This window comes from Saccostrea echinata, unplaced genomic scaffold (genome assembly GCF_033153115.1).
Source record: "Saccostrea echinata isolate AGI-Se365-2 ecotype Australia unplaced genomic scaffold, CSIRO_AGI_Sech_v1 ptg000009l, whole genome shotgun sequence".
Taxonomy (NCBI): Eukaryota; Metazoa; Mollusca; class Bivalvia; order Ostreida; family Ostreidae; genus Saccostrea; species Saccostrea echinata.
This window is the reverse complement of record NW_026889758.1, coordinates 32,811,238-32,824,597: the sequence shown is the minus strand read 5'-3', so window position 1 is coordinate 32,824,597 and position 13,360 is coordinate 32,811,238. Positions and strand designations below refer to the sequence as shown.

General features: G+C 33.5%; 2 protein-coding genes across 2 annotated transcripts; one reads left to right on the top strand and one right to left on the bottom strand.

Moving 5' to 3' along the window:
• Window positions 1–6,402, bottom strand: LOC133183602 (6-pyruvoyl tetrahydrobiopterin synthase-like). The gene is made up of 6 exons (XM_061318537.1): window positions 6,304–6,402; window positions 6,052–6,131; window positions 5,150–5,172; window positions 4,548–4,604; window positions 726–796; window positions 1–628 (listed from the first exon to the last, which is right to left on the bottom strand). The coding sequence occupies exons 1-6, from the start codon at window positions 6,366–6,368 to the stop codon at window positions 505–507; spliced, it is 420 nt and encodes a 139-aa protein (XP_061174521.1). The 5' UTR covers window positions 6,369–6,402; the 3' UTR covers window positions 1–504.
• A 1,267-nt stretch (window positions 6,403–7,669) lies between these two features.
• On the top strand, window positions 7,670–12,033 carry LOC133183601 (TM2 domain-containing protein 3-like). The gene is made up of 5 exons (XM_061318536.1): window positions 7,670–7,792; window positions 8,069–8,349; window positions 9,765–9,927; window positions 10,651–10,726; window positions 11,388–12,033. Exons 1-5 carry the CDS (start codon window positions 7,690–7,692, stop codon window positions 11,551–11,553), a joined length of 789 nt encoding a protein of 262 aa, XP_061174520.1. The 5' UTR covers window positions 7,670–7,689; the 3' UTR covers window positions 11,554–12,033.
• Window positions 12,034–13,360: the final 1,327 nt, after the last annotated feature.

Here is a 13,360-nt window from a genome sequence, read left to right as displayed (position 1 = left end):
GAAGGCGCACTATACATTTTATTCACATCAAACAGTTACCAGCAAAATTACAGTTATCATTACATACATATACATACACTTTTCTTTATAAATACTTACATACTATAAGTTGCACAAATAAGGATTTTCACTAGAAAATATAAATAGTATTTTTTTTTGTGAGTAGAGGGAAGTGTCTTAGTAACACAGTACAAAGATTCTATCTTCAAGAATTGCTGTATGTGATAATATTTTGGAAGTACACGTATATGTAACTGTTCGGCAAACAGCATTCTTCTTTATCTACTGAACATACAACTATGTCATAATGCAAAACACTTGATACAACAAAGTCTGAATTACATGTACAATTGTCCCATTTTTTAAAAACTGCAGCATTGTCAGTTTTAATAAGTTAATACATTAATCTTACTGATCTGCTTCACCTGTTGTTTTAGTGTGATGCAGCAAAAATGGGAAGCATATTAAATATCCAATTTTTATTTCATTACAATAATACATTTATCACTCTCCTCGATAGACAATCACATTTTTATCCGTTTCATGAATCTTGACTTCATAAAGTAAGTCCTTAGGTGTTTTTTTCTGTATTTCACTCCAAATAAACACTGCTAAGTTTTCTGTTGTGCTGTGAAGATACAAAAGAACCAATTCTGCATGGTCACAAAATATAACTAAATTATAATAACTCTAATGTTTCTAAAACACAAGATTACGGTAGGTACCTCACTTTGTCTTTAAAGTATGGAACATCCTTATCAATGTTTTTATGGTCCAGTGTGTCCATAATGGCATCCTAAAAATGAATGCTTTAATTAAAATTCTATACAAACAACAGTGTAACACAAGGTATCAATATCCTCTTACTTTAGCTACATTTTATACATCTAGCTGTCACAAGTACAAAGTAAGACTGCATTACATATACAATAAAGCAGGCACAAAGTTCCAGAGTAGTGGTGTTGGGAGGGGGGGGGGGGGGGGGTGTTGAACCAGTTTTTCTTGAAAACTTGATTTTTTACTGGTATTAAAATGTCCACTGAAAGGCAGGTTGAGAGGCCATACCCTTTTGTTGCAGTAAAGTCAAATTCTCAAATGATAATGTATTTTAAAAATTTACATGTTTGGGAAATTTTCCTCTATTTTCTTTGTTTTTCAATTGCTTGTCAAAGATTTTTCAGGTAAGATGTCAATTATTTTTCTGACTCCCTCCCCCCCCCCCCACCCCACATTTTCCAAAAATATGCTGGTTGCTGCTTATTAAAATCTGATTATATTTTATCTTCTAATCCTCACACAATTAAATAATTATAATCTTTCCTGAGCACAAATTATGAAATTATTATATTAAAAATTATTATTAAAATTATTAAATTATTATTATTGCTGGTTTTTGAGGTCAATACGATGATTTAGACACCTGAGGAGTACAATATTCACCGAGCCCGAAGGGCGAGGTTAATATTGTACATCGAAGGTGGCTAAATTATCGTATTGACAGAAAAAAACAGCGATAATTGTTTTACTATATGATTAAATGACACACACTCATTAAGCAATCCTTGCTATCTTACTTGTTCACATCTACTGAAGTACTAGCTGAACATAACGAGAGAAACAGGGTTAAAAACAACCAGTTGTATTATTTTGGAATTTTTAATTCTTGTTTAGGTGCAATGTAGAAAAAATAAATGTCAGGAATATATACATATATATATATATATATATAGGATTGATTTTGAAAAAGGGGGCATTAAAAGGGAAAAAAAATGACAACTTACCTGAAAACAAATCTTTGACACCCCCCCCCCCCCCCCCCCCCACAAAGGAAAAGAATTCTCCCAACTCAAAATTATATTTGGTGGGATGTAAAGGTCCATAAAAGAGGGGAGGGGGGCTTTCATTGAAATTTTTTATCCTTAAAATTTAAATTAAAACTTGACATTCTCAAAAGGTAGGGAGAGGGGCAGGCCTCCTGCACCCCCCCCCCCCCCAACCCTCACCCAAGAATCTATGTGCCTTAATGTTACGTTCATATGAGTGGAAGTCAGGTGCAAGTGAAATAACTTTCCAAAACTATTTGCATCAATTTGGAATTTCCCTATCTATTCTTGGTCCAATGTAGAATAAATAATTCCTTATATTGACCTGGAAGGTCATGTGCAGGTCAATATGACGTAGTATTTTTCTAACATTGTTGAATCTCAGCCAATCAGAGAGATGGGAATTATACAATCATATAATAAATTAAATTATCTTTTATCATACTTATGTCTATCTACCGTCTAGGTCTGTAACTATGAAACTAACTAAGAGGTCATTTATAACTGGCCTCCATCTACAACACTGTTTATCAAATCGTCATAAGACCTGCATCACATTCTTCTTTCTCTTTTATTACCAGTTTAAAATACATGTACCTCACCAAATAGTCTGTCAGATGATACACCTTGGACATATTTCATCTTCATATGACTCGCTTACTGAATATACTTATTTTAAATTTGTTTGCACAGCTGTCCTTGTTATGACACATTGAATGTCCAAAATTTACAATTCAATGCTTATACATGTATTTACATCAATTGATTTCTTGGTAGATTGACAAAATATCTATTCTTTGAGTTTAAATGATACACACCAGACTTGCATAGCTAAATGAGGGAGCAGCAGTTACTGTTCAAGGCATGAGTTTGGATTTTCTTTCATGACCTTGCACTTTTATATACTTTGTGATGTCTAAATAAAACCATTACTTTAACTTTTTGATCTCCCTGTCTGCGTTATGGTGTTTTGAATGCCGAAGATTTGAAAACTTTGGAAACTTTATAAGAGACATACATACAGAATGTAAATACAGTCAAACCTCATTACAATCTAATTAAAATTAGATGTTCCGAATCCGCTACCGCTTTTCAAACATCTAACAACATCCCATTCTGGGTCACGTCAGAGCGACCTTTCGATTACCCAATGAAATCGCCGTCATCGAAATCTTGGCTTATAGTTCGGATGCGATTCTTTTTTTACTGCCAAACCTTAACGCCTGAGGGGTTTCGTAGTAAACAAAATATGCATGGTAAAGACCGTGCTATATATGAATGTGACATGCGGGATATATAGTAGTTTGTGCATTTTCGTTTGCGTTATTCAGTTAAGAATGCCAGACTGGCGGACTATAGTTCAATTTATACCAAAATTACTTTAATTCATCGTAAGACAGTCTACTGAGCATCAATAATGTAAAGAAGTAGCCGTGGAACTAATTTTAGAATTGTATACAGAAGGTTGAATCTGATTGGCCAAAATTTTTATGTTTATTCATAATCGAAAGGTCGCTCTGACGTGACCCCGAATGGGATGTTGTTAGATGTTTGAGAGCGGATTCGGAACATCTAATTTTAATTAGATTGACCTCATTATCTCGAACTCGACAGGACTGATAATAAACTTCCAAATACATGTATCTGAGAATTTGAGATAATAGGGTAAAACATAAAGTGGTTGAGACTGCCAAATCACTTCGACATATTCTAGGTATTTGAGGTTGTATGTTCGTTCGCCCTAAAACTTGTTCGCCCTTGACGCCATTCGCCCCCATTGCCGTTCGCCCAGAGTTCGATCGCCCTAAAACTTGTTCGCACAGGGTCCGTTCGCCTTATTTATATTGCAGAAAGTTGAATAATGAACCAATGGATTTTTTTAAATAAATTATATGTACATTGGTACGTAAATTGCACACGGGAGACAACAGACGTATGCATGTGGTCACACTATAAATACCTGTACTATCAAAAACCCAGCAGACCAACAGAAATTAACGTCTCAGTCCTTTAATTGTTTTCAAAACATAACGCAGATTGTATGATCCCCTAAATTACAGTGACATTATTAAGTATAATTAAATCAATTAAGCATGTAAAGAGCATAAAATATCAAATTTGAATTATTTAATTAAGACTACGGTAAATAAAAAAAATACTGTAGCAACACTTGAAAAAAATACCCACCAAGTCGTAAAATATTGAATAAAATTAATAATAAATGTTGATATTTACTATATACTGTATATATAATATGGCGAACGAGATGTAGGGCGAACAAGAATAATGGCGAACGGACCTTGCGCGAACGGACTCATGCGAACAGGTAGATAGGGCGAACGAACCTGATACCGGTATTTGAGATATGGGTGTTTGAAATTAGGAAGTTCAAAGGTATTATATTTTTAGGGTTCAATTTTCGTGGGTTTTATGGGTGTTCCTTATCCATGAATTTACAACCTCAGTAAATATGGATCTATAGCCTTGATTTTTCATGAAATGTTTGACCAGGTAATAAATGTCTCCAGGAACCTGTTAATTCTTAGTCATCCATAAAAATCGACCAATACCTATTAAAATAATCCCATAGTAGCTGAAATACTCCCACACTGACATTACTCATATGGTTAATTTCCACTCAGGTTTATCTGCTTCTACAATTCTCTCCTAATTAATTTTTTAGAATTTGCATCACTATTTGGCCAGAATTCAAAACATAATTACCTGCATAAACTTCTTCAGATCTACAATATTCATAACCATTCCTGTTACTGGATCGACCTAAAGAATATTTACTTATAAAATATTCCACAGCTTTAATTAAATTCTTAGGAAAACACAATCCGTTTTTTATAAGATTGAGTAAAACAAGGATCCATTTGTTCCACACACACACACAAATATATATATATATATATATATATATATATATATATATATATATATATATATATATATATATATATATATATATATATATAAAACCTTTGTTTTACTTCAATCTATAAATTTCCTTCATTCTAGCAAAATCACATTACATTCAATTGGCGTAAACAACTAAAATGGTGAGAAATATACAGTCAAACCTCCTTATCTCAAACTCGATGGGATTGAGAAAAAACTTTGAGATATCCATGGGTTCGAGATATTGAGGGTAAAATACTTAGAGAAAAAGGGCTTGGGGCTGTCCAATCACTTCTACATATCCATTGTATTTGAGATATCCATGTTCGAGATACCAAAGTTCAACTGTAATATGTTAGGAAAAACAAGTCTTAGAGGGTTTTTTTTCTTCTTCTTTTTTGACAGACTTTATCAGTACTTACTGGTCCTTTGACAGTTACCTCCACTGAAAAAAAGAAGATAAAATAAATTACTAAATATGACCAAAAAAAAACCTTGATTCAAATTGGAAATAAATTTTCATTCCCTGAGACAAGGAAGAAAAAGAAAAAAATTATACAGGGACATGTATCAATCAGTGTTTGAAACTCACCGTAAAATTAGCATGGCTGACTGCTAGTGGAAGTTGTCAGACCTGCCAAAAATCTACTAGCTTGAGAAAATAATTGTCTTTTATACTGTTTTTAGCAATAATGTGAATTGGGCCAAATCACCATAACTTCGATCTCGATTTTATAGGATGATGAATTCTATACCTTTGCTTCTTACACTTTACTACCAATACTTTTGGTTGATTTGAGAGAGATTTATCAAATATATGAATTTTAAAATTTCCCATAAATTAATTAATTTATGGGAAATTTTAACACGTCCAGCAGGGCATCAATATGTGCAGATCACTTTGCCCGTGGCAAAATTTGAGCGTTTCAGGCAGTTGGGCGCATGGTTATTTCAAACATTGGTATCAATGAATGTATGTTGTCATGTCCTCTCCCTTTTATCTTCTTAATTATACAAATTACAAAGCACCCTTTTCAGATTTATTGTCCTGCATTTAAAGATACGGGTACATGTATCACTAGGTTACATCACTTATTCAAGTTGGTGGATTATATACCTCATATTTTTTATTCAATAGTAATAATAGTGTTCTTTCTATTTTCTGTGTCAAACTTTCTTCCTATCATGGTCAGCCATAAAATTTATTTTTGAAAAAAGTAAGCACCGCTTTATTCCTCATAGTTCAAAAAATAAAAATTCTGAGATTTACTAGAGCAGAGGGTCATTACTCCTCAACTGAAATGAGCTAATATATTTTACATACCTTTATAATTATGCCCATGTCCGTTTGGATTGTTACATTTTCCATATGTAGTTTTATTTTCCTCCTCCCCAAGTTCCAAGCTGTTTTTGTAAAGTGAAATCATAGACACTTTTTTAAGCACATGTAACAAGACTGAGGAGAGGATAAAAATGCTAAAATAGTTAGACTAGTAGATATATAGTCAAAATAAAAACAAATAGAGAGCAGAATGGAAGGCTATGGACCAGTCATTGCAGCCAGATTTATATCTACCTGTGTAACCTATGACAGGCGCTGAAAGTTTCTATTCTCGTGATGTAAACAACAGGTGCTGTCATTTTTTCGCTTGCCACTCAAAACATTAGAGTGATCTACCTTTGTTGATTTTATCCGGTAGACAGACATCTCGGCCCAACGACACCTCGGCCCGTGACGTCTGACACCTAGGCCCTCACAGGTCGGCCCAAGATTATTGACACGTCGGCCCATATAAAAGACACCTCGACCCAAGCGAAATTTTATGATGGACAAAATTAATCCATTGTCTGAATTGTTATTATTATCGATGTAATTATTCTTTTTGACGGTTAAATGATTTTTTAAGATAAAAGTCAAAGGGGGGGGGGGGGGTCTATAATAGAAAATTGGTTCACTTTCCTAAGCAAATCAGATCAGCACGTTAACTAACATAGATCTATCTCTTGTGAAAAATCCCCAATATATACAATTAAGTGAAACTGATATATATCAACATTCTTATGATCTTGACTTTCTATAAGAATTGTCGGAATTTTATCGTTTCATTTTGCATTACTTTTCATCTGAGATGGGTTGATAATTCGTGAAAAGATATATATGGACTTCATTTAAACCGTAACTTTTTTGTAAATGCGAGAATTTCTGCTATATGGTTGCGGTCGTTAATCTTGCATTAACAAAAAAAAAAAAAAAAAAAAAGGACATTTTTTATTGTTTATACTTATGTCAGTATAAATAATCGTATAAAATAATAGTTTAAGTACATAAAATAATTGCATTATTGATCTGAACTTCATCGTATGTTTCATCATGTTCATTGATTGAAAATCATAGTTTGATACAGATAGCTTAAAATAAAATTTAAAAAAAACAAACAAAAAAAACAGTGCTCAAACTAGTTTTTAATGTAAGTGAAATTCTTAAGAAATAAATGGATGTAAATGTTCTGAATGACTGTCTCACAATTAACAGATTAAGCCTGCTCGTAATTATTCCCTTAATGACACCAATATGACACGCACTGGAGACTCCCAAAGGATGCGCCGCGGCATCTTGTTTGTTTATCTGTTAGCACTTTTAAAATTATAATTGTCTTTTTATTCCTTGATGATCGTCAATCATGCAGCTCGTGGAAGGTCTTTTTAGTACTAAAAAGAATCTTGTTTACTTTTTTCGGTCAAAATTTTATTGACATCGCAGATTGGAAATATATAATACTTTCTAATAAAAGTTTGCTTGGGCCGAGGTGTCTTATGTATGGGCCGAGGTGTCTTAAATTTTGGGCCGACCAGTTTAGGCCGAGGTGTCATTGGGCCGAGATGTCGTTGGGCCGAGGTGTCTGACATTCTTTTATCCAATCAAACACTGTGTTCTATACGTATTCCGGGAAAAAATGACGGAATGGACATCATCAAAAAATATCGAGAGCTGCAGCTGACACGAATCATAATCGTTTTATTTATACATTCATCGGTTTTCTTGGCAGTTACTTCAATCACACAAAGTAAGTTAGCCTCTTCATTCTGAGGTCAAGGCCTTTTTTTGAATGATTTGTTATGATTTCGAATTTTCTCGGTGAAAGATTTTCATGCAAATATTCGAAATGTTATTAACATGGTAATGATTAGTAATAGCGGCCATCAAATTAATTGAATTCATAAACTGAATCAAGTAATCAATGATATGATTATTGTTTTGTATAAAAGTTTTTTTCTATATGTATTTAATTTATGAGGAAATGGTGCCAGAAAGTTGTTTAATTGTTTATATTATGTTTCAGGTTCAACAGAAGATCTAACATCTATTAATGCAGTCACAGATTTACCTGAAATTAATGTCAGTACATCAAAGAACACATCTCCAGATGTTAATTCATCACTGACTTATACCCCTTTTGAAGTGTCAACTCCCACTCCAGAGGTTGTGCCCCTTCGATGCCCGGATTGGGCTCATTGTCACACACTAGGACCAGAGTGTCTTGATTGTCAGTTCAATTATCACTGTACTTATGGAAAGGATACCTCTGTGAATTGTACAGTGAAAGAGAGGGTAAAATGCATGGTGAGGATCATTTGATTCATAAAAAGTAGATTGTACATTTATTTTGGTAGTAGAAATTTAATTAAATTTACACTTGCAATAAGGTTCATAAGTGCATGTGTCAGACTATTTGGCTATTACAAGCTGAAAAGATGTAATGGGGATTGGGTAGGTTGGCCAGTAAGCTCAATGGTTGCTAGAACACACAAATAGTAAGCGGGAAATTCCAGGTTTGAGTCTCAGTTTGGTTGATATTGACACTTTTGCCATCTGTTGTTCTTGGTGTTTAACAACAAAACTTTAGTCTTGTGATGTTTTCGCTTGGCAAGTCTCATTGACAAGTAAAAAGGTGAAAGTTGTAATGGGGAGTGGGTATATATGCAGATAGTTCAGTGAAAGAGTAGCTGCACAGTTAAATTAACAGAAGGTTCTGGGTTCAAACCCCAGTATGGTTAACACTTCTTGCCTGATAAGTGTTACAGTGTCAAATTCATTCGGATAAATAATATTCAATTAAAATTTTCTATGTATCAAACTCATCTCAAGCTGTGGTCCTATGTATCAAAATCATCTCAGTCGTGGTCCATAGTCCACTTATAGCTCTCTCTTGCACTTGGCTGCTTGAGCACATAAAGTGCCATAATCTTGGATAATTACACCTAATGTGTGACATCATGTTCTAAACCAATTAAAATGATTATTTTTATTGCAATTAGGCTATTCCAAGTTTTTTCTATGTTTAGCGTCCGCGTGCGCCTTGGTTTTTGACACCCCATATCAGAAAAAACAAACAAAATCAGGAGTCCTGAAATTGTTTATTCTGGTCAAAATCACTGAATTCTGTGAATTAATCTAAGTATTTGTCTACAATATGTCATATTTGGAATATTGTAAGCATTTAAAACCTTGATTTTGCTGAAGAATAGATATTTCTATAGAATAGATATAGAAAAAATAGATTAATGGAATCAAATCCTTTGGATGACATCATTTTTATGACTATAAAGACTTGTGTTCTACTTTTTGGTTTGTGTGTTTTCTGCGAATAGGTACTAGGTAGGTATTTGAAAGATGGGTGGACGCTAAACATAGAAAAAACTTGGAATGGCCTTACATTGAACAATATACAATAAATGCAATTGGATATTGAAAGGTTGCATCAAAAGTTATTTTCCAACTATGCTTTACTCGCATTGATCAATATTTTAATGAGCTGTGAAATATTCTCTTTCAACCATGACCAGAAGGGAGAGAATCTTAAATTTTGGCCATGGTTTGCCATGATGTGTATTGCTTTGCATTGTGGTTTTCTCTTTATCATAAGCATAATTTTATAAATGAATAGTGTGTAATGAATCCTTTGTGTTGTACTGTAGTTGATTATCAGCTTGATTTACCTGTATAAGAATAACCTGAAATGTTTTTGCTTGACACAGGGCTCTAGGGATCAAACTAGAAAATTCAACTGCCGGTATTGCTACCAGCTGCATGAATCCAATTACACATGCAGCAAGGTGAATGCAACATGTGCTGTTAGAGATGCTCCACGTAAACGATACGTATCTGAGTGTCAAGTGAGGGAAAATGTTTTTTGTCTAGGTAAGTCTCTTTCTATATATACAGTGAAACTTGTCTAATCCGGATGTTGTATAATCCAAAATCTTGCCTAATATAATGTAAACTTTAAGTCCTTTTCAGTAAGTTCATTTTTTTAAAATGTTGTCTAATCCGATAAGTTGTCTAATCAAGCCAATTTCTTTGGAGGGAGTGGTGTCTGGATTAGACAAGTTTGTGTGTGTGTGTGTGTATTATATATATATATATATATATATATATATATAAATTTATATTTATCAATATTTTATGGAATCCAGATAAGGCCATGTAGTTCACTGTTGCATCATCACACCATCAAGGTTTGGGTAAATAGTGCAATGACATGATAACATGATGATGATGGAGTGATGATGATGAAGTGATGGTGTGATAGCGCAATGACGATGGTGCGATGGCACAATGAAGTGATGAAGCAATGCTACAATAGCAATGACAAGATGGTGTGATAACAATGGCATGATGGAACGATGACAATGAAGCCATGTTTGCTATTCCTCCATTGTGCTTTTGCACCATTTTCATCACACATTGTCATGCCATAGCATCTTTGTCTGACATCATGCTTTCTCACCGTTTTGTCATCGAGCCATCGCTTTATTGTGCCATTGACCTTACATTACTGTGCATGCATTGTACTATATTTTTTTTTATGCAATATATCTCACAAAAGTGGCTGCAATGTATTTGTTTTATTATCATAATCAGGGAACAGGACTTTTCAAAAGCGAAAGTTTTGTAATTGGACAAGTGGATACAAGTGGTCAACAGCACTGGCTCTAAGGTATAAACAGGTTTTTTACAGAAAAAATTTATTAATGCACATACATAGAATGTTCTTCTTGTGGCTGATTGGGGAATTCAAAAGACAGCAAAAATAAAATAGCTGTAGCTCTTGTAGTACAAGAAAAATATTTCACATTTGTTAGCGGATAATAACACATATCATCATGAAAGTCATTTGATGGGAGCTAGTCTAGAAATTCAAATATACAGTCAAACCTTATTATCTCAAACTCGATGGGACTGAGATTGCGCATGTCTCTAGGTAATACTACGATATGTCCGTATGATAGCCATGTTTCACCTGAAAGAAAAAACTATCAAAATCCTAATGTCGTGTAAAATACACACCGCTTTCTCACAGAAACATTTTCTAGGAAAAAAGTGTGTATTGTATTCAGCCAAATACGGTATTCATATAATTGATATTTGAGATATTGATATTTGAGATTGAAGTTCAACTGTACTTGTTTACTTTGTTCATTTTGCAATCTAATTAAAATTAGACCTTTCATCTCGCTCTTTGTAAATTGATTTGTCGCTCATGAGCGACAAATCAATTTACAAAGAGCGAGATGAAAGGTCTAATTTTAATTAGATCGTTCATTTTGGAGTAGCACTAGCTGTTACTCAGTTACACCTCTCTTGTAATCCTATTACAGTGTTACACTTGGAGGATTTGGAGTGGACCGTTTTTACCTTGGACAGTGGAAGGAGGCACTGGGCAAACTGTTTAGTTTTGGGGGTCTGGGGGTGTGGACAATTGTGGATGTGATTCTGATTGCTGTTGGATACATAGGACCTGCTGATGGATCTCTTTATATTTAATCATCAATTATAATTGGTTTTTAACTGTCTTTTCTCATTTATGAAGGAATAAAAAATACTGCAGTTTATCAATTACATGTTTTAGAAACAGATAAGTTGCACAAAATTTAAAATGCCTACCTGCAAACAACCGTCTAATTATGTATATGTACAAAGGCAAAAACATGTATAATGTACATGATATGTTTTTTCACTTTGAGCATATTTATAACATTGAAATAATGAAGGCTTTATTAATGTAAGAAAAACATGAATGATTAATAAATCCGTTTTTAATGATATTTAAGTTGTGATGTGTTCAAGGTAATTACTTTTAGAGAGTGTATGTATGTGTGTGTGTGTGTGTGTTTCCAAGACTCTGTATACCTAATAACAGTAAAGAGTAATTGTTTTGAAATGTCCTATATTTGGGAAAAAAGAGGAAATTATTATTACATGTATTTGTGTCTTTTGTATTTTATTAAAAACTGTCACAAGTGATTTGGGGTATGTAATCTCATTGTTCTCTTTGACAAACAAACACTTTTTAAGATTTCACAAGAAAATCTAAGATCACTAGATGAAATCCCGCGCAAGCGCGGGGATTTGTTCAAAATCCCGCATGAAGTAGAAGACAATACGTCTCCATCCCCCCCCCCCCCCTTGTAAAACTTAAATAAAAATTTTAATAAATTGACGTTTATTGTGAAACCTATTACCTATATACTATGTTATGGATATTGTATATACTATATTATGGATATTGTACTTCAGATGCTCTTATTTCATTTCCGTCAAGAAATCCACATTCTACTGAGAAATTGATTTATTTATTTATTTTTTTTTTTTTTTTTGGTAAAAATTTACTGGTACTTGGGTCTTGGTTTATAAATATGTATGTACCTTATTGATATGTAAAAACTGTACCTTACCTTTTTTTTACATATCAATAAGGTACATACATTTTTATAATCCAAGACCCAAGTACCTGTGTAAAAATTAGCTTTTATATAACGCCCTATGAGTACACTGGCGGATTTAGAGGGGGCAGCCCCCCTCCCGTTTTGTGTCCAAAATATACATGAAATTTAATAAATCATTTTTTTTTTGCGGTGTGTGCGTGATCCCTACCCCAACCCCAAACTGGTCGCCCCCCCACCCCCCTTTTTTCAAGATTTCTGGATCCGCCACTAGAATAGGCCGAGTATTTGATACAAAAGACTATATTCAGAAAAAAATGAAATGTATTGATTAAAGCACAACATTTTACAGCATAATTGTATTTGAACATGAACAATGCCTTATTCATTAATTTTCTCTTTTCATGTAAGCAAGTTTATTACAAAGTACAAATTGCACTTCGGGTTCGTTGCCACGATGCTCTCAGTGAGGAATCTATACAAATTTTATCGATAGATTTATTAAGAAAACCTGCTAAATATATGTAATAGTCTTTCGATATATAAATATATTCACAACTTACAGTGTTATCAATGATTTACCATTATTTCAATAACCATTCACACAAAAACTTTCTTTTTTATGTTAAAATTTTCTTTTTAACATCGGGCTCGATGCTATATGATGTTCTAGAAGCTTCCGTCAATATTACGATCGGTGAATGACGAAAATAATTTGCACATTTTCCTTTTTAATCAGTTATCACAACTTATTTCTTTTATATCATTTAAATCAAGTTTTGATTGAATAATTCAGTAATGACGTTTAATGAAATAAATAAACGATTGCTTGTTGTCAGTTTCATTAAAAATTGTCAGTAACTTAGATCCACCAACCGGAAACGCCACCGTACTCACGTTTTTGCTAT